This window comes from Pleurodeles waltl, chromosome 4_2 (assembly GCF_031143425.1).
Source record: "Pleurodeles waltl isolate 20211129_DDA chromosome 4_2, aPleWal1.hap1.20221129, whole genome shotgun sequence".
NCBI lineage: Eukaryota > Metazoa > Chordata > Amphibia > Caudata > Salamandridae > Pleurodeles > Pleurodeles waltl.
Window position 1 is genome coordinate 531,745,482 of NC_090443.1, and position 20,460 is coordinate 531,765,941.

General features: G+C 48.9%; 1 protein-coding gene across 4 annotated transcripts in view; it reads right to left on the bottom strand.

Annotated features, from left to right (window-relative positions):
• Positions 1 to 20,460, bottom strand: part of DHX9 (DExH-box helicase 9) — a 226,517-nt gene that overhangs the window by 148,620 nt on the left and 57,437 nt on the right. For all 4 annotated transcript variants that reach the window (XM_069232052.1, XM_069232050.1, XM_069232051.1 and 1 more), the window contains 4 exons: positions 20,221 to 20,377; positions 19,904 to 20,004; positions 19,038 to 19,251; positions 18,313 to 18,407 (listed from right to left, as the gene is read on the bottom strand). In XM_069232052.1, coding sequence (XP_069088153.1) covers positions 18,313 to 18,407; positions 19,038 to 19,251; positions 19,904 to 20,004; positions 20,221 to 20,377 — 567 coding nt within the window. The remainder of the gene's footprint in view (positions 1 to 18,312; positions 18,408 to 19,037; positions 19,252 to 19,903; positions 20,005 to 20,220; positions 20,378 to 20,460) is intronic.

Sequence of the window (20,460 nt, forward strand, 5' to 3'; positions counted from 1 at the left end):
CCCTCCCTCCCCCCAAACAAAAGAGGATGAGACTAACCTTTCCCAAGAGAGACTTCATTTTCTAAGTGGAAGAACCTGGAAAGGCCATCTGCATTGGCATGGGCAGTCCCAGGTCTGTGTTCCACTATAAAGTCCATTCCCTGTAGGGAGATGGACCACCTCAACAGTTTTGGATGTTCACCTTTCATTAGCCATCTGAGAGGTCTGTAGTCAGTTTGAACTACAAAGTGAGTACCAAAGAGGTATGGTCTGAGCTTCTTCGGGGACCAAACCACAGCAAAGGCCTCCTTCTCAATGGCACTCCAACGCTGCTCCCTGGGGAGTAACCTCCTGCTAATGAAAGCAACAGGCTGGTCAAGGCCATCATCATTTGTTTGGGACAAAACTGCCCCTATCCCATGTTCAGAGGCATCTGTCTGCACAATGAACTGCTTGGAGTAATCTGGAGCTTTTAGAACTGGTGCTGTGCACATTGCTGGTTTCAGGGTGTCAAAGGCCTGTTGGCATTCTACAGTCCAGTTTACTTTCTTGGGCATTTTCTTGGAGGTGAGTTCTGTGAGAGTTGTCACTATGGATCCATATCCCTTCACAAACCTCCTGTAAAACCCAGTCAAGCCAAGGAATGCCCTGACTTGAGTCTGGGTTTTTGGAGCTGCCCAGTCCAGAATAGTCTGGATCTTAGGCTGGAGTGGCTGAACTTGGCCTCCACCTACAAGGTGTCCCAAGTAAACCACAGTTCCCTGCCCTATCTGGCATTTGGATGCCTTGATAGAGAGGCCTGCTGATTGCAGAGCCTTCAAAACCTTCTTCAGGTGGACCAGGTGATCCTGCCAGCTGGAGCTAAAGACAGCATTATAGTCCAGATAAGCTGCACTAAAGGACTCCAAGCCAGCAAGGACTTGATTCACCAACCTTAGGAAGGTGGCAGGGGCATTCTTTAAACCAAAGGGCATAACAGTGAACTGATAATGCCCATCAGGTGTGGAGAATGCGGTCTTTTCTTTTGCTCCAGGGGCCATTTTGATTTGCCAGTACCCTGCAGTTAAGTCAAAGGTACTTAAGAATTTGTCAGCACCTAAATTTGTCAGCACCTAAATTTGTCAGCACCTAAATTTGTCAGCACCTAAATTTGTCAGCACCTAAATTTGTCAGCACCTAAATTTGTCAGCACCTAAATTTGTCAGCACCTAAATTTGTCAATCAGTTCATCAGCCCTTGGAACGGGATGGACATCTGTCTTGGTGACAGAATTAAGTCCTCTGTAGTCCACACAAAACCTCATCTCTCTCTTTCCATCTTTGGTGTGAGGTTTGGGGACCAAGACCACTGGACTAGCCCAGTGGCTGTCAGAGTGCTCAATTACTCCCAATTCCAGCATCTTGGGGACTTCCACCTTGATGCTTTCCTTAACTTGGTGAGACTGTCTGAATATTTAGTTTTTGATAGGCATGCTGTCTCATGTGTCCACATCATGGGTACACAGGTGTGTCTGACCAGGGGTTAGGGAAAAGAGCTCAGCAAACTTGCAGGACCTTCCTGCAGTCAGATTGCTGTTGGCCAGAGAGGGTGTCTGAATAGATCACTCCATCTACTGAGCCATCTTTAGGGTTTGATGAGAGGAGATCAGGGAGAGGTTCACTCTCAGCTTCCTGGTCCTCATCTGTTACCATCAACAGATTCACATCAGCCCTATCATGGAAGAGCTTAAGGCGGTTCACATGGATCACCCTCTTGGGGCTCCTGCTAGTGCCTAGGTCCACCAGGTAGGTGACCTGACTCTTCTTCTCTAGCACTGGGTAAGGGCCACTCCATTTGTCCTGAAGTGCCCTGGGAGCCACAGGCTCCAGAACCCAGACTTTCTGCCCTTGTTGAAATTCAACCATTGCAGCCTTTTGGTCATACCAAAACGTCTGGAGCTGTTGGCTGGCCTCAAGGTTTTTACTTGCCTTTCCCATGTACTCTGCCATCCTTGAACGTAGGCCAAGTACATAGTCCACTATGTCTTGTTTAGGCTCATGAAGAGGTCTCTCCCAGCCTTTTTCACAAGAGCTAGTGGGCCCCTTACAGGTTGCCCAAACAGAAGTTCAAAGGGTGAGAACCCTACTCCCTTCTGAGGCACCTCTCTGTAAGCGAAAAGCAGACATGGCAAGAGGACATCCCATCTCCTTTTGAGTTTTTCAGGGAGCCCCATGATCATGCCTTTTAATGTCTTGTTGAATCTCTCAACAAGGCCATTAGTTTGTGGATGATAGGGTGTAGTGAATTTATAAGTCACTCCACACTCATTCCACATGTGTTTCAGGTATGCTGACATGAAGTTGGTACCTCTGTCAGACACCACCTCCTTAGGGAAACCCACTCTGGTAAAAATACCAATAAGGGCCTTGGCTACTGCAGGGGCAGTAGTCGACCTAAGGGGAATAGCTTCAGGGTATCTAGTAGCATGATCCACTACTACTAGTATGTATAGGTTCCCTGAGGCTGTGGGAGGTTCAAGTGGGCCCACTATGTCCACACCCACTCTTTCAAAGGGGACCCCCACCACTGGAAGTGAAATGAGGGGGGGGGGTCTTTGGATGTCCACCTGTCTTACCACTGGCTTGACAGGTGGTACAGGAGACACAAAACTCCTTGACTTTCTGGGACATGTTGGGCCAGTAGAAGTGGTTGACTAGTCTCTCCCAGGTCTTGGTTTGTCCCAAATGCCCAGCAAGAGGAATATCATGGACTAAGGTCAGTATGAACTCCCTAAACTCCTGAGGCACTACCACTCTCCTAGTGGCACCAGGTTTGGGATCTCTTGCCTCAGTGTAAAGGAGTCCATCTTCCCAATAGACCCTATGTGTTCGAGTTTTCTTGCCATTGGACTCTTCAGCAGCTTGCTGCCTAAGGCCTTCAAGAGAGGGACAGGTTTCTTGCCCCTTACACAACTGCTCCCTTGAGGGTCCCCCTGGGCCTAGGAGCTCAACCTGATAAGGTTCTACCAGAGGCTCAGTTCCCTCACAGAGCAGAACTTCTTCCTGAGAAGAGAGGTTCTCTTTTTGTTGTTGTGTTGCAGCTGGTTTCCCAGTTGTCTTTTGTAAGGAAATGCCTCCTTGCCATGGTTACCCCCTGCCTTTTTGCCTTTGCTGATGCTAGGTTTTGATTTGAAAGTGTGCTGAGGCCTGCTAACCAGGCCCCAGCACCAGTGTTCTTTCCCTAACCTGTACTTTTGTTTTCACAATTGGCACACCCTGGCATCCAGGTAAGTCCCTTGTAACTGGTACCCCTGGTACCAAGGGCCCTGATGCCAGGGAAGGTCTCTAAGGGCTGCAGCATGTCTTATGCCACCCTGGGGACCCCTAACCCAGCACAGACGCACTGCTTGCCAGCTTGTGTGTGCTGGTGAGGACAAAACGAGTAAGTCGACATGGCACTCCCCTCAGGGTGCCATGCCAACCTCACACTGCCTATGCAGTATAGATAAGTCACCCCTCTAGCAGGCCTTACAGCCCTAAGGCAGGGTGCACTATACCATAGGTGAGGGCACCAGTGCATGAGCACTGTGCCCCTACAGTGTCTAAGCAAAACCTTGGACATTGTAAGTGCAGGGTAGCCATAAGAGTATATGGTCTGGGAGTCTGTCAAACACGAACTCCACAGCACCATAATGGCTACACTGAAAACTGGGAAGTTTGGTATCAAACTTCTCAGCACAATAAATGCACACTGATGCCAGTGTACATTTTATTGTAACATACACCCCAGAGGGCACCTTAGAGGTGCCCCCTGAAACCTTAACCAACTACCCGTGTAGGCTGACTGGTTTTAGCAGCCTGCCACACTCAAGACATGTTGCTGGCCACATGGGGAGAGTGCCTTTGTCACTCTGTGGCTAGTAACAAAGTCTGCACTGGGTGGAGATGCTTATCACCTCCCCTTGCAGGACTAACACCTGGCGGTGAGCCTCAAAGGCTCACCCCCTTTGATACAGCACCACAGGGCATTCCAGCTAGTGGAGTTGCCCACCCCCTCCGGCCACGGCCCCACTTTTGGCGGCAAGGCCGGAGGAGATAATGAGAAAAACAAGGAGGAGTCACTGACCAGTCAGGACAGCCCCCAAGGCAACCTGAGCTGAAGTGACTGACTTTTAGGAATCCTCCATCTTGCAGATGGAGGATCCCCCCCCCCAATAGGGATAGGAATGTGACCCCCTCCCCTTGGGAGGAGGCACAAAGAGGGTGTAGCCACCTTCAGGGCTAGTAGCCATTGGCTACTGCCCTCCCTGACCTAAACACACCCCTAAATTCTGTATTTAGGGGCTCCCCAGAACCTAGGAACTCAGATTCCTGCAACCTAAGAAGAAGAGGACTGCTGTGCTGAAAAACCCTGCAGAGAAGACGGAGACACCAACTGCTTTGGCCCCAGCTCTACTGGCCTGTCTCCCCCCTTCTGAAGAAACTGCTCCAGCGACACTTTCCCCAGGACCAGCGACCTCTGAATCCTCAGAGTACTGCACTGCTCTAGAAGGACCAAGAAACTCCCGAGAACAGCGGCCCTGTTCACCAAAGACTGCAACTTTGTTTCCAAAGAAGCAACTTCAAGATAACTGCGTTTCCTGCCAGAAGCGTGAGACTTGCAACTCTGCACCCGACGCCCCCGGCTCAACTTGTGGAGAAACGACACTTCAGGGAGGACTCCCCAGCGACTACGAGACTGAGTAACCAGGGTTGCCCCCCCCCTGAGCCCCCACAGCGACGCCTGCAGAGGTAATCCCGAGACTCCCCCTGACCGCGACTGCCTGACTCCCAGATCCCGACGCCTGGAAAAGACTCTGCACCCGCAGCCCCCAGGACCTGAAAGATCGCAACTCCAGTGCAGGAGTGACCCCCAGGAGGCCCTCTCCCTTGCCCAGGTGGTGGCTACCCCGAGGAGCCCCCCCCCCCCCTTGCCTGCATCGCTGAAGAGACCCCTTGGTCTCCCATTGATTTCTATTGAAAACCAGACGCGTGCTTGCACACTGCACCCGGCCGCCCCCGTGCTGCTGAGGGTGTACTTTCTGTCCTAACTTGTGTCCACCCCCCCCCCCACCCCCCCCCGGTGCCCTACAAAACCCCCCCTGGTCTGCCCTCCAAAGACACGGGTACTTACCTGCTGGCAGACTAGAACCGGGGCACCCCCTTCTCCATTGAAGCCTGTGCGTTTTGGGCATCACTTTGAACTCTGCACCTGACCGGCCCTGAGCTGCTGGTGTGGTAACTTTGGGGTTGCTCTGAACCCCCAACGGTGGGCTACTTTGGACCCAAACTTGAACGCTGTAGGTGGTTTACTTACCTGCAAGAACTAACAAACTCTTACTCCCCCTAGGAACTGTGAAAATTGCACTGTCTAGTTTTAAAATAGCTATATGTGATTTATTTGAAAAGTATATATGCTATTGTGATTATTCAAAGTTCCTAAAGTACTTACCTGCAATACCTTTCATTTGAAGTATTACATGTAAAATTTGAACCTGTGGTTCTTAAAATAAACTAAGAAAATATATTTTTCTATACAAAAACCTATTGGCCTGGAGTGTTCCTCATTTATTGCTTGTGTATGTACAACAAATGCTTAACACTACTCCTTTGATAAGCCTACTGCTCGACCACACTTCCACAAAATAGAGCATTAGTATTATCTATTTTTGCCACTATTTTACCTCTAAGGGGAACCCTTGGACTCTGTGCATACTATTCCTTACTTTGAAATAGTGCATACAGAAACAACTTCCTACAGTTATCCCATTCATTACAACCTCTATCATCTTCTTGTGTGAATACCCTTTCTTCTTCCAAACATACAAGATCTGATGAGTTTTTGTCACCCATGTCCTTAGGAGTGGATGGGACCAGGAGCAGGTCCAGAAGTGTCTGAGTTGGTGGGGGTCAGAGAACCAGTTTATATACCCCAAAATGCCTTTGAAGTGGGGGAAACTTTAAAGAATGTTTTTGAAGTGCACAAGTTCCCTTTCAGTGCAGTCCTGTCTGCCAGGTTCCCATTAGGGGGTTTGGCAGTCCATTGAGTGATGGCAGGCACTAGCCTTTAAAATGTAAATGTCAGCCCCCCCCACCCCCCATCCTTTCCAGCCCAGAAAGACCCATTCAATAGGCCGATCGAGCGCAGGTGTGACTGAGAGTTCTGTTTGTGGTTTTCTGGGTGAAACGCACAAGGGAGCTGGCAACCAGCCGAGACATTCATTGAAGACAGGCTGTAAGGCACAGATGGTTTTAAGTGCAGATAAATATTCACTTTCTAAAAGTGAAATTTCTAAATTAGTAATATAAAATCCAACCTCCCGAATAAGCAGGATTTTCTATTACCATTCTGGCCATACTAAATATGATCTTTTTACCCCTTTCAGACCACTCAAAAAGTAAATGAGCACCCTAATGCTAGTCTATGACAGGAGCAGGCCTCACAGCAGTGGAAAACGAATTTAGGGTTTTTTCCACTGCCAGCACATATAAAAACACCTTTTACCTATGTAGCACCCTGCCCTATGGGTTACCTAGGGCCTACCTTAGGGGTGACATATGTGGAAAAAGGGAGATTAAAGCATGGCAAGTGCTTTTAAATGCCAAGTCGAAGTGGCAGTGAAACTGCACACACAGGCCTTCTAATGGCAGGCCTGAGACATGGTTAAGGGGCTAATTATGTAGGTGGCACAACCAGTACTGCAGACCCACTAGTAGCATTTAATTTACAGGCCCCGGGCAAAGATAGTGTCCTTTACTAGGAACATAAGTAAATCAAATATGCAGATTGGTTCATACCCAATGTCACCATGTTTAATTGAGCGAACATATGCACTTTAGCTCTGGTTAGCAGTGGTAAGGTGTAAAGAAATGGCTCCCTGTTGCAGTTACCCCCCACTTTTTGCCTGATACTGATGCTGACTTGACTGAGAAGAGTGCTGGGACCCTGCTAACCAGGCCCCAGCACCAGTGTTCCTTCACCTAAAATGTACCATTGTATCCACAATTGGCACACCCTGGCATTCAGATAAGTCCCTTGTAACTGGTACTTCTAGTACCAAGGGCCCTGATGCCAAGGAAGGTCTCTAAGGGCTGCAGCATGTCTTATGCCACCCTAGAGACCCCTCACTCAGCACAGACACACTGCTTACAAGCCTGTGTGTGCTAGTGAGAACAAAATGAGTAAGTCGACATGGCACTCCCCTCAGGGTGCCATGCCAGCCTCTCACTGCCTATGCAGTATAGGTAAGACACCCCTCTAGCAGGCCTTACAGCCCTAAGGCAGGGTGCACTATACCATAGGTGAGGGTACCAGTGCATGAGCATGGTACCCCTACAGTGTCTAAACAAAACCTTAGACATTGTAAGTGCAGGGTAGCCATAAGAGTATATGGTCTGGGAGTCTGTCAAACACGAACTCCACAGCACCATAATGGCTACACTGAAAACTGGGAAGTTTGGTATCAAACTTCTCAGCACAATAAATGCACACTGATGCCAGTGTACATTTTATTGTAAAATACACCACAGAGGGCACCTTAGAGGTGCCCCCTGAAACTTAACCGACTATCTATGTAGGCTGACTAGTTTTAGCAGCCTGCCACAAACCGAGACATGTTGCTGGCCCCATGGGGAGAGTGCCTTTGTCACTCTGAGGCCAGTAACAAAGCCTGCACTGGGTGGAGATGCTAACACCTCCCCCAGGCAGGAATTGTCACACCTGGCGGTGAGCCTCAAAGGCTCACCTCCTTTGTGCCAACCCAGCAGGACACTCCAGCTAGTGGAGTTGCCCGCCCCCTCCGGCCAGGCCCCACTTTTGGCGGCAAGGCCGGAGAAAATAATGAGAAAAACAAGGAGGAGTCACTGGCCAGTCAGGACAGCCCCTAAGGTGTCCTGAGCTGAAGTGACTCTAACTTTTAGAAATCCTCCATCTTGCAGATGGAGGATTCCCCCAATAGGGTTAGGATTGTGACCCCCCTCCCCTTGGGAGGAGGCACAAAGAGGGTGTACCCACCCTCAGGGCTAGTAGCCATTGGCTACTAACCCCCCAGACCTAAACACGCCCTTAAATTTAGTATTTAAGGGCTACCCTGAACCCTAGAAAATTAGATTCCTGCAACTACAAGAAGAAGGACTGCCCAGCTGAAAACCCCTGCAGCGGAAGACCAGAAGACGACAACTGCCTTGTGTAGGAAGTTGGCTCTGTATGTGCTATTTCAAAGTAAGGAATAGCATGCACAGAGTCCAAGGGTTCCCCTTAGAGGTAAAATAGTGGTAAAAATAGATAATACTAATGCTCTATTTTGTGGTAGTGTGGTCGAGCAGTAGGCTTATCCAAGGAGTAGTGTTAAGCATTTGTTGTACATACACATAGACAATAAATGAGGTACACACACTCAGAGACAAATCCAGCCAATAGGTTTTTGTATAGAAAAATATCTTTTCTTAGTTTATTTTAAGAACCACAGGTTCAAATTCTACATGTAATAGCTCATTCGAAAGGTATTGCAGGTAAGTACTTTAGGAACTTCAAATCATCAAAATTGCATGTATACTTTTCAAGTTATTGACAAATAGCTGTTTTAAAAGTGGACACTTAGTGCAATTTTCACAGTTCCTAGGGGAGGTAAGTATTTGTTAAGTTAACCAGGTAAGTAAGACACTTACAGGGTTCAGTTCTTGGTCCAAGGTAGCCCACCGTTGGGGGTTCAGAGCAACCCCAAAGTCACCACACCAGCAGCTCAGGGCCGGTCAGGTGCAGAGTTCAAAGTGGTGCCCAAAACACATAGGCTAGAATGGAGAGAAGGGGGTGCCCTGGTTCCGGTCTGCTTGCAGGTAAGTACCCGCGTCTTCGGAGGGCAGACCAGGGGGGTTTTGTAGGGCACCGGGGGGGACACAAGTCCACACAGAAATTTCACCCTCAGCAGCGCGGGGGCGGCCGGGTGCAGTGTAGAAACAAGCGTCGGGTTTTAAATGTTAGTCTATGAGAGATCTCGGGATCTCTTCAGCGCTGCAGGCAGGCAAGGGGGGGATTCCTCGGGGAAACCTCCACTTGGGCAAGGGAGAGGGACTCCTGGGGGTCACTTCTCCAGTGAAAGTCCGGTCCTTCAGGTCCTGGGGGCTGCGGGTGCAGGGTCTCTCCCAGGCGTCGGGACTTTAGGTTCAAAGAGTCGCGGTCAGGGGAAGCCTCGGGATTCCCTCTGCAGGCGGCGCTGTGGGGGCTCAGGGGGGACAGGTTTTGGTACTCACAGTATCAGAGTAGTCCTGGGGTCCCTCCTGAGGTGTTGGATCGCCACCAGCCGAGTCGGGGTCGCCGGGTGCAGTATTGCAAGTCTCACGCTTCTTGCGGGGAGCTTGCAGGGTTCTTTAAAGCTGCTGGAAACAAAGTTGCAGCTTTTCTTGGAGCAGGTCCGCTGTCCTCGGGAGTTTCTTGTCTTTTCGAAGCAGGGGCAGTCCTCAGAGGATGTCGAGGTCGCTGGTCCCTTTGGAAGGCGTCGCTGGAGCAGGATCTTTGGAAGGCAGGAGACAGGCCGGTGAGTTTCTGGAGCCAAGGCAGTTGTCGTCTTCTGGTCTTCCGCTGCAGGGGTTTTTCAGCTGGGCAGTCCTTCTTCTTGTAGTTGCAGGAATCTAATCTTCTAGGGTTCAGGGTAGCCCTTAAATACTAAATTTAAGGGCGTGTTTAGGTCTGGGGGGTTAGTAGCCAATGGCTACTAGCCCTGAGGGTGGGTACACCCTCTTTGTGCCTCCTCCCAAGGGGAGGGGGTCACAATCCTAACCCTATTGGGGGAATCCTCCATCTGCAAGATGGAGGATTTCTAAAAGTTAGAGTCACTTCAGCTCAGGACACCTTAGGGGCTGTCCTGACTGGCCAGTGACTCCTCCTTGTTATTCTCATTATTTTCTCCGGCCTTGCCGCCAAAAGTGGGGCCTGGCCGGAGGGGGCGGGCAACTCCACTAGCTGGAGTGTCCTGCTGGGTTGGCACAAAGGAGGTGAGCCTTTGAGGCTCACCGCCAGGTGTGACAATTCCTGCCTGGGAGAGGTGTTAGCATCTCCACCCAGTGCAGGCTTTGTTACTGGCCTCAGAGTGACAAAGGCACTCTCCCCATGGGGCCAGCAACATGTCTCGGTTTGTGGCAGGCTGCTAAAACTAGTCAGCCTACACAGATAGTCGGTTAAGTTTCAGGGGGCACCTCTAAGGTGCCCTCTCTGGTGTATTTTACAATAAAATGTACACTGGCATCAGTGTGCATTTATTGTGCTGAGAAGTTTGATACCAAACTTCCCAGTTTTCAGTGTAGCCATTATGGTGCTGTGGAGTTCGTGTTTGACAGACTCCCAGACCATATACTCTTATGGCTACCCTGCACTTACAATGTCTAAGGTTTTGTTTAGACACTGTAGGGGTACCATGCTCATGCACTGGTACCCTCACCTATGGTATAGTGCACCCTGCCTTAGGGCTGTAAGGCCTGCTAGAGGGGTGTCTTACCTATACTGCATAGGCAGTGAGAGGCTGGCATGGCACCCTGAGGGGAGTGCCATGTCGACTTACTCGTTTTGTCCTCACTAGCACACACAAGCTGGCAAGCGGTGTGTCTGTGCTGAGTGAGAGGTCTCCAGGGTGGCATAAGACATGCTGCATCCCTTAGAGACCTTCCTTGGCATCAGGGCCCTTGGTACTAGAAGTACCAGTTACAAGGGACTTATCTGAATGCCAGGGTGTGCCAATTGTGGATACAATGGTACATTTTAGGTGAAGGAACACTGGTGCTGGGGCCTGGTTAGCAGGGTCCCAGCACACTTCTCAGTCAAGTCAGCATCAGTATCAGGCAAAAAGTGGGGGGTAACTGCAACAGGGAGCCATTTCTTTACACAAGCCCCCCCCAGCCCACAGGCCAGGAGACTCAGCCAACGCTGGAAGAGTCTTCCTAGTCTGTCAGGCGAGGAAGAGTAGAGGAAATGGCTGGTTTGTTGCAGGGCCTACTCTGCCTTACATCCTCCTGTTCAGGTCAGTCCCTCTGGGGAACTGACCCACTTCCACAGTGATAGGACCTAGTCTGAACTGCCTCTTGTCTGTGCTTTTTATGTCTTCACCCATTCTCTCTATTTTGAGGTCAGAGGTATCCACCTCTGCTAATCTTATCTTAGCCAGGGTCACCCCTAGCTTACCCAAAGAGGTTACCCAGAGCTGGAGTAACCCCACCATGACCAACAGGGTCAGGGGGCCTAACTTGTTATTTGGCATGGGGTCAGACCACCATGCCAAGGATAGTGCAGCCATAAAGGCTAACACCCAGCAGAGGCCACTGACAGCTGTCAGTGCCCAGAACCACACCTTTAGCTCTTCACCTAAAAGGGAAGGGGCTAAGTTACAGGCTTCTTTGGGTTCAGGTTGCCTGTCTGCTGTATTAGAGTGGGGGGTTACCACATCTTGTAGTAAACACCCTTCTTCCACTCTTTCTTCTGTTAGCTGAGGAGCCACCCACTCAGGTTTAACAGTTGCCTGACTAGCCAGGACTTCTTGTGGGTCAGGTTGGACTTTATCAGGGCCATTTTTGGAGTTCTCCCCTACTGGAGCAGAATCTCCTTGGCTTGCTGTAACCTTGGCTAAAGGTTGTCCACCCTTCCTACTCTGTTTTCTTTTCTTCTTCTTCTGGGGTCTGCTTGCATTTACTGCAGAGGCAGGCACTCCAGAATCCTTGGGAGAGGACTGGCCCTGGACCAGTTCTTCTCTTAGGCTCTGACTAACCTCTGGGTAGTCATTTCCAAGGAGACAATCAAGGGGGAGGTCTGTACTGACTACTACCCTTCTCCAGCTAAGAGTGCCACCCACTTCTATGGGCACTAAAGCCACAGGCCTCTTAGTGACCCTGTCTAGGCTAACTCTTACCCTGGCAGTCTCACCTGGGATGTACTGGTTTGAGAGCACCAGCCTGTCATGCACAATAGTGTGACTGGCACAAGTGTCTCTCAGGGCAGTGGTTGGGATTCCATTCACCAGTAGGTGGTGGAAGTGTCTACTTCCCTCTGGAATCTCCAACTCACCTGTTGGGCCCTGTTTCCAGTTGAAGGCTAGGAAGACCTCCTCCTCTGAGGAGTCATCTCCCATGGCTACACTGGTTACCCCTGGAATTTTGTTCTGGGGTTTGTTTTTGGGACAAGAAGTGTCCTTGGTGTGGTGCCCAGACTGTTTACAGTTGTGGCACCATGCCTTAGTGGCATCCCAGTTCTTACCCTGGTACCCACCTTTGTTTTGGGTTGCGTCTTGGGGCCCACCCACCTGTTCTGGTTTTTGGGGGCCTACAGAGGACTCTTTTTCTTTGTTTCTAGTGTCACCCACTTTCTCCTGGGGAGTTTTTGTAACCCCTTTCTTTTGGTCACCCCCAGTGGAAGTTTTGGTTACCCTAGTCTTGACCCAGTGGTCTGCCTTCTTTCCCAATTCTTGGGGAGAAATTGGACCTAGGTCTACCAGATACTGATGCAACTTTTCATTGAAGCAGTTACTTAAAATGTGTTCTTTCATAAACAAATTATAAAGCCCAACATAGTCACACACTTCATTTCCAGTTAACCAACCATCTAGTGTTTTTACTGAGTAGTCTACAAAATCAACCCAGGTCTGGCTCGAGGATTTTTGAGCCCCCCTGAATCTAATTCTATACTCCTCAGTGGAGAATCCAAAGCCCTCAATCAGGGTACCCTTCATGAGGTCATAAGATTCTGCATCTTTTCCAGAGAGTGTGAGGAGTCTATCCCTACACTTTCCAGTGAACATTTCCCAAAGGAGAGCACCCCAGTGAGATCTGTTTACTTTTCTGGTTACACAAGCCCTCTCAAAAGCTGTGAACCATTTGGTGATGTCATCACCATCTTCATATTTTGTTACAATCCCTTTGGGGATTTTTAGGATGTCAGGAGAATCTCTGACCCTATTTAAGTTGCTGCCACCATCGATGGGACCTAGGCCCATCTCTTTTCTTTCCCTTTCTATGGCTAGGAGCTGCTTTTCCAAAGCCAATCTTTTGGCCATCCTGGCTAACTGGATGTCCTCTTCACTGGGGCTATCCTCAGTGATTTCAGAGGTGTTGGTCTCTCCTGTGAGGGAACCAGCATCTCTGACTATTATTTTTGGAGTCAGGGTTTGAGGGACCCTGTTCTCCCTAGATAGGACTGGTAGGGGGGAATTTTCCTCCAAGTCACTATCCTCTTCCTCTGAGTTGCCACCCTCAGAGGGGTTGGCCTTTTCAAACTCTGCCAAAAGCTCCTGGAGCTGTATTTTGGTAGGTTTGGGGCCCATTGTTATTTTCTTTATTTTACAGAGTGACCTTAGCTCCCTCATCTTAAGATGGAGGTAAGGTGTGGTGTCGAGTTCCACCACAGTCACATCTGTGCTAGACATTTTGCTTCTAAAAGTTGGAATACTTTTTAAGAATCTACAACTGGTTCTAGAATCTAATTCAAACTTTTACAAACTTTTAAACTCTAAAAGAAATGCTAAACAGGATCTAACACAAGGCCCTAGCAGGTCTTTTAAGAATTTAGAAAACTTTTCAAATTGCAAAAATCAGTTTCTAATGACAATTTTGGAATTTGTCGTGTGATCAGGTATTGGCTGAGTAGTCCAGCAAATGCAAAGTCTTGTACCCCACCGCTGATCCACCAATGTAGGAAGTTGGCTCTGTATGTGCTATTTCAAAGTAAGGAATAGCATGCACAGAGTCCAAGGGTTCCCCTTAGAGGTAAAATAGTGGTAAAAATAGATAATACTAATGCTCTATTTTGTGGTAGTGTGGTCGAGCAGTAGGCTTATCCAAGGAGTAGTGTTAAGCATTTGTTGTACATACACATAGACAATAAATGAGGTACACACACTCAGAGACAAATCCAGCCAATAGGTTTTTGTATAGAAAAATATCTTTTCTTAGTTTATTTTAAGAACCACAGGTTCAAATTCTACATGTAATAGCTCATTCGAAAGGTATTGCAGGTAAGTACTTTAGGAACTTCAAATCATCAAAATTGCATGTATACTTTTCAAGTTATTGACAAATAGCTGTTTTAAAAGTGGACACTTAGTGCAATTTTCACAGTTCCTAGGGGAGGTAAGTATTTGTTAAGTTAACCAGGTAAGTAAGACACTTACAGGGTTCAGTTCTTGGTCCAAGGTAGCCCACCGTTGGGGGTTCAGAGCAACCCCAAAGTCACCACACCAGCAGCTCAGGGCCGGTCAGGTGCAGAGTTCAAAGTGGTGCCCAAAACACATAGGCTAGAATGGAGAGAAGGGGGTGCCCTGGTTCCGGTCTGCTTGCAGGTAAGTACCCGCGTCTTCGGAGGGCAGACCAGGGGGGTTTTGTAGGGCACCGGGGGGGACACAAGTCCACACAGAAATTTCACCCTCAGCAGCGCGGGGGCGGCCGGGTGCAGTGTAGAAACAAGCGTCGGGTTTTAAATGTTAGTCTATGAGAGATCTCGGGATCTCTTCAGCGCTGCAGGCAGGCAAGGGGGGGATTCCTCGGGGAAACCTCCACTTGGGCAAGGGAGAGGGACTCCTGGGGGTCACTTCTCCAGTGAAAGTCCGGTCCTTCAGGTCCTGGGGGCTGCGGGTGCAGGGTCTCTCCCAGGCGTCGGGACTTTAGGTTCAAAGAGTCGCGGTCAGGGGAAGCCTCGGGATTCCCTCTGCAGGCGGCGCTGTGGGGGCTCAGGGGGGACAGGTTTTGGTACTCACAGTATCAGAGTAGTCCTGGGGTCCCTCCTGAGGTGTTGGATCGCCACCAGCCGAGTCGGGGTCGCCGGGTGCAGTATTGCAAGTCTCACGCTTCTTGCGGGGAGCTTGCAGGGTTCTTTAAAGCTGCTGGAAACAAAGTTGCAGCTTTTCTTGGAGCAGGTCCGCTGTCCTCGGGAGTTTCTTGTCTTTTCGAAGCAGGGGCAGTCCTCAGAGGATGTCGAGGTCGCTGGTCCCTTTGGAAGGCGTCGCTGGAGCAGGATCTTTGGAAGGCAGGAGACAGGCCGGTGAGTTTCTGGAGCCAAGGCAGTTGTCGTCTTCTGGTCTTCCGCTGCAGGGGTTTTTCAGCTGGGCAGTCCTTCTTCTTGTAGTTGCAGGAATCTAATCTTCTAGGGTTCAGGGTAGCCCTTAAATACTAAATTTAAGGGCGTGTTTAGGTCTGGGGGGTTAGTAGCCAATGGCTACTAGCCCTGAGGGTGGGTACACCCTCTTTGTGCCTCCTCCCAAGGGGAGGGGGTCACAATCCTAACCCTATTGGGGGAATCCTCCATCTGCAAGATGGAGGATTTCTAAAAGTTAGAGTCACTTCAGCTCAGGACACCTTAGGGGCTGTCCTGACTGGCCAGTGACTCCTCCTTGTTATTCTCATTATTTTCTCCGGCCTTGCCGCCAAAAGTGGGGCCTGGCCGGAGGGGGCGGGCAACTCCACTAGCTGGAGTGTCCTGCTGGGTTGGCACAAAGGAGGTGAGCCTTTGAGGCTCACCGCCAGGTGTGACAATTCCTGCCTGGGAGAGGTGTTAGCATCTCCACCCAGTGCAGGCTTTGTTACTGGCCTCAGAGTGACAAAGGCACTCTCCCCATGGGGCCAGCAACATGTCTCGGTTTGTGGCAGGCTGCTAAAACTAGTCAGCCTACACAGATAGTCGGTTAAGTTTCAGGGGGCACCTCTAAGGTGCCCTCTCTGGTGTATTTTACAATAAAATGTACACTGGCATCAGTGTGCATTTATTGTGCTGAGAAGTTTGATACCAAACTTCCCAGTTTTCAGTGTAGCCATTATGGTGCTGTGGAGTTCGTGTTTGACAGACTCCCAGACCATATACTCTTATGGCTACCCTGCACTTACAATGTCTAAGGTTTTGTTTAGACACTGTAGGGGTACCATGCTCATGCACTGGTACCCTCACCTATGGTATAGTGCACCCTGCCTTAGGGCTGTAAGGCCTGCTAGAGGGGTGTCTTACCTATACTGCATAGGCAGTGAGAGGCTGGCATGGCACCCTGAGGGGAGTGCCATGTCGACTTACTCGTTTTGTCCTCACTAGCACACACAAGCTGGCAAGCGGTGTGTCTGTGCTGAGTGAGAGGTCTCCAGGGTGGCATAAGACATGCTGCATCCCTTAGAGACCTTCCTTGGCATCAGGGCCCTTGGTACTAGAAGTACCAGTTACAAGGGACTTATCTGAATGCCAGGGTGTGCCAATTGTGGATACAATGGTACATTTTAGGTGAAGGAACACTGGTGCTGGGGCCTGGTTAGCAGGGTCCCAGCACACTTCTCAGTCAAGTCAGCATCAGTATCAGGCAAAAAGTGGGGGGTAACTGCAACAGGGAGCCATTTCTTTACACCTTGGCTCCAGAAACTCACCGGCCTGTCTCCTGCCTTCCAAAGATCCTGCTCCAGCGACGCCTTCCAAAGGGACCAGCGACCTCGACATCCTCTGAGGACTGCCCCTGCTTCGAAAAGACAAGAAACTCCCGAGGACAGCGGACCTGCTCCAAGAAAAGCTGCAACTTTGTTTCCAGCAGCTTTAAAGAACCCTGCAAGCTCCCCGCAAGAAGCGTGAGACTTGCAACACTGCACCCGGTGACCCCGACTCGGCTGGTGGCGATCCAACACCTCAGGAGGGACCCCAGGACTACTCTGATACTGCGAGTACCAAAACCTGTCCCCCCTGAGCCCCCACAGCGCCGCCTGCAGAGGGAAACCCGAGGCTTCCCCTGACCGCGACTCTTTGAACCTAAAGTCCCGACGCCTGGGAGAGACCCTGCACCCGCAGCCCCCAGGACCTGAAGGACCGGACTTTCACTGGAGAAGTGACCCCCAGGAGTCCCTCTCCCTTGCCCAAGTGGAGGTTTCCCCGAGGAATCCCCCCCTTGCCTGCCTGCAGCGCTGAAGAGATCCCGAGATCTCTCATAGACTAACATTGCGAACCCGACGCTTGTTTCTACACTGCACCCGGCCGCCCCCGTGCTGCTGAGGGTGAGATTTCTGTGTGGGCTTGTGTCCCCCCCGGTGCCCTACAAAACCCCTCTGGTCTGCCCTCCGAAGACGCGGGTACTTACCTGCAAGCAGACCGGAACCGGGGCACCCCCTTCTCTCCATTCTAGCCTATGTGTTTTGGGCACCACTTTGAACTCTGCACCTGACCGGCCCTGAGCTGCTGGTGTGGTGACTTTGGGGTTGCTCTGAACCCCCAACGGTGGGCTACCTTGGACCAAGAACTAAGCCCTGTAAGTGTCTTACTTACCTGGTTAACCTAACAAATACTTACCTCCCCTAGGAACTGTGAAAATTGCACTAAGTGTCCACTTTTAAAACAGCTATTTGTGAATAACTTGAAAAGTATACATGCAATTTTGATGATTTGAAGTTCCTAAAGTACTTACCTGCAATACCTTTCGAATGAGATATTACATGTAGAATTTGAACCTGTGGTTCTTAAAATAAACTAAGAAAATATATTTTTCTATAACAAAACCTATTGGCTGGATTTGTCTCTGAGTGTGTGTACCTCATTTATTGTCTATGTGTATGTGCAACAAATGCTTAACACTACTCCTTGGATAAGCCTACTGCTCGACCACACTACCACAAAATAGAGCATTAGTATTATCTATTTGTACCACTATTTTACCTCTAAGGGGAACCCTTGGACTCTGTGCATGCTATTCCTTACTTTGAAATAGCACATACAGAGCCAACTTCCTACATAAGGTGTGCAGAGTTCTAAAACCAGCAAAAACCAGGGTCAGAAAAGTAGAGGAAGGCAGGCAACATGTTTTTTTAACACTGTGTGATTCCCTTCAGATGTGATAAGTTGCTGCGTAACTGCTGTGGTATTGCAAGTGGTTTACACTTCTCCTAGGTAAGTCTTGGCTGCTCACCACAGCTACCACTAGAGTGTCCTGGCATCCTAGACACTGTCTCAATTCATTAATAGGGGTTGCCTGGTATAAGGTGTAAACACCAGGCCAGCTTCCTACATTCCATTAACCATAGAACTGGAGTCAGTCATTGCCTGACAAGGCAGGGGGAACGGGGCATGGAGGGGGAAGCCAGCTAAAACCCTTCAATCGCCAGTATTTTTGTTAAACTCCCCACTTACATACACTCACAATAAGGCAGGTCACCATCTAGTATCACATTCTACATTACAACAATGGCATAAATCAGAGATCAATGCTTTCAAGGAAACTCCTCCATCTAAAGCAAAGGATAAGCTTCACACATCGTAAAACTTTTTTTCCCAAGCAGCACTTCTCACAATATTTGAATACGCATTCTGTAAGAAAAGAAGTCACAGACAGACCTTTATGATCCCCTCAGGCACAGGTTCAAACACTCTGCGTTGATCTTCGCGAGGGATTTGGGAATGCAGTGGCAATATCCGATATCGATTATATGCTGCAAGAAAAGAAAAAAGCTTAGTGAATTAACTGCAGTACAGCAGTGGCCAATTAAGTAGGCAAATCAATCTTTAGTATCACTAAGACCGAGTCATAAAAAGAATAAACCCACTGAAGGCAAAACCATGGAGGTCTTCTCCTCAGGTAGTCAAATGAATCGAGCATAAGGCAGCTGCTATTCCCAACACAGAAATAAAGACCTTAGCCACAGACCTATCCCATTCGACAGAAGCTGCATTAGAGGCGGCCAGGGTCTCAAGCCTATCATACGAGCAATGCACCAACCGAATAACTAGAAAACCAGTCATATCTAACCGCTGAAGTGTTCTCTGGGGGAATAAACCCCTGAAATAACCCAATGTCGGGGTTTATTTTCATTTAGAGGACACCAAGAATGTTTGGCTGAAACACAAACAGAACTTAAGCCGCAGGCATCTCAAAATAAGTGCAGTTGATGCCAACACAATTCTTGGGAAAATTCAAACTAGAACATTTAAGGTTGAGAAAGGGGCAGTCCAAGAGAAAAGGTCACCTGGAAGAACTGAAGATTAGGCCCAAGATCGGAATAGCCCAGCACATAACAAGTGGCATCCAAAAAATTTAAAATTAGTAGGATACATGGACATACAAAAGTGAGGATTCATTTCCAGGTGCCTCTGCATGGTGTAAATAAGGTTCCATCCTGGCAAGAAGACAAGAACTGCTCCAGGAACATTAAGAGTTTCTATGTATTTCAGCAAAGCCTCAATGAGCTCAAACGGGGTCTCCTTCTCGCTTAGCTGTGCCATTGAACGCTTTGTCTCAGGGCCATAGTCTCCTTCACAAATTAGATTACAGTTGGTCTGTGGAGAAAGAAAAGAAGTAAAACTTTAAACTCATTCATCCTCATCACACCTGGGGAAGAGGAGAAGAAATGCCTTTTCCATACATAATGACTGTATAGGAAGCTAGCAAACAAAAATAGTAAGAGAACTAGCATGAGAAACAAGGCTGTTCTTCCGTTTACTGCTGGTTTCCACAACAAGAAAACATTTGAACTGATTTCATTCCAATGTTTGGCAGAATCTACTGTGCTCATACTGTCAGACGTTAAAACATAAATGGTCTATTTTGAGCCAGACACTTGTTCTTCAGCTTTTTGTTTCTGTGTAGTTGGTACTGCAATGGATACCTTGTTTAGACATTAATTGCAATACCCCCATCTCTCTACCACCATTTACCAAAATGCATTTACATAGTAACACACTTGAGGTTGTGTACAGAGACTATACCAACCAGGGTAAGAAATATAGCACTCATTTGTGAGCAAAGTTTAACAATCCATCCTCCTCCCCCCAAAAAAAATTGCTCAGTATACCCAAGGTCCTTAATCCCTATTCCCCATCTCTGCTCCAGTTAACATTCTGTGTTGTTCCTGAGGGGTCATGCTTTTGCATGAACAGACATTACCCAAACATCCATCAATACACACTCCACAATTAAGTGTCAACTTGCCTCTTCATCATCTCTGGCATCATCATCTTTATCCTTCTTCTTTTTATCCCTGGGTGGTGGTATAAACTGGGTCATTTGGATGCAATCCTCCAAAAAATATTCTGCAGAAACAAAAAAAGGGGGTAAAGCTATGGATCTGAAGGTATGGGGCTGCCTCTGAGTGCAAGCATGAGCATGGGTACAGTGATGTCTCCCAGTCTGTTATATGTGAGGCAAACAGACTACAATCAGAGGAGGCAAAATAATAGCTGTGTGCTTGTGAGCAACGTGATCACTGGTAACCATGGTTAGTATTCCTTGTACACAGCCATACAAACCTTCTACTGGGAAGGTTCTGCCATACACCTCGATGAGTGGACAGTTGAAGAAATATTCACAGAACATCGTGGTGTCGATGGTAGCAGACATGAGGATGACTCTGATGTCAGGGTAGGTCTGGATAACGTCTCGCAAGACCACCAAAAGGAAATCAGTCTATAGGGAGGTAAACGGAAAGTATGATGAACGATCTATGCTGAGCACATCTCACATCGGAGCATTACAGACAAACTGATAGA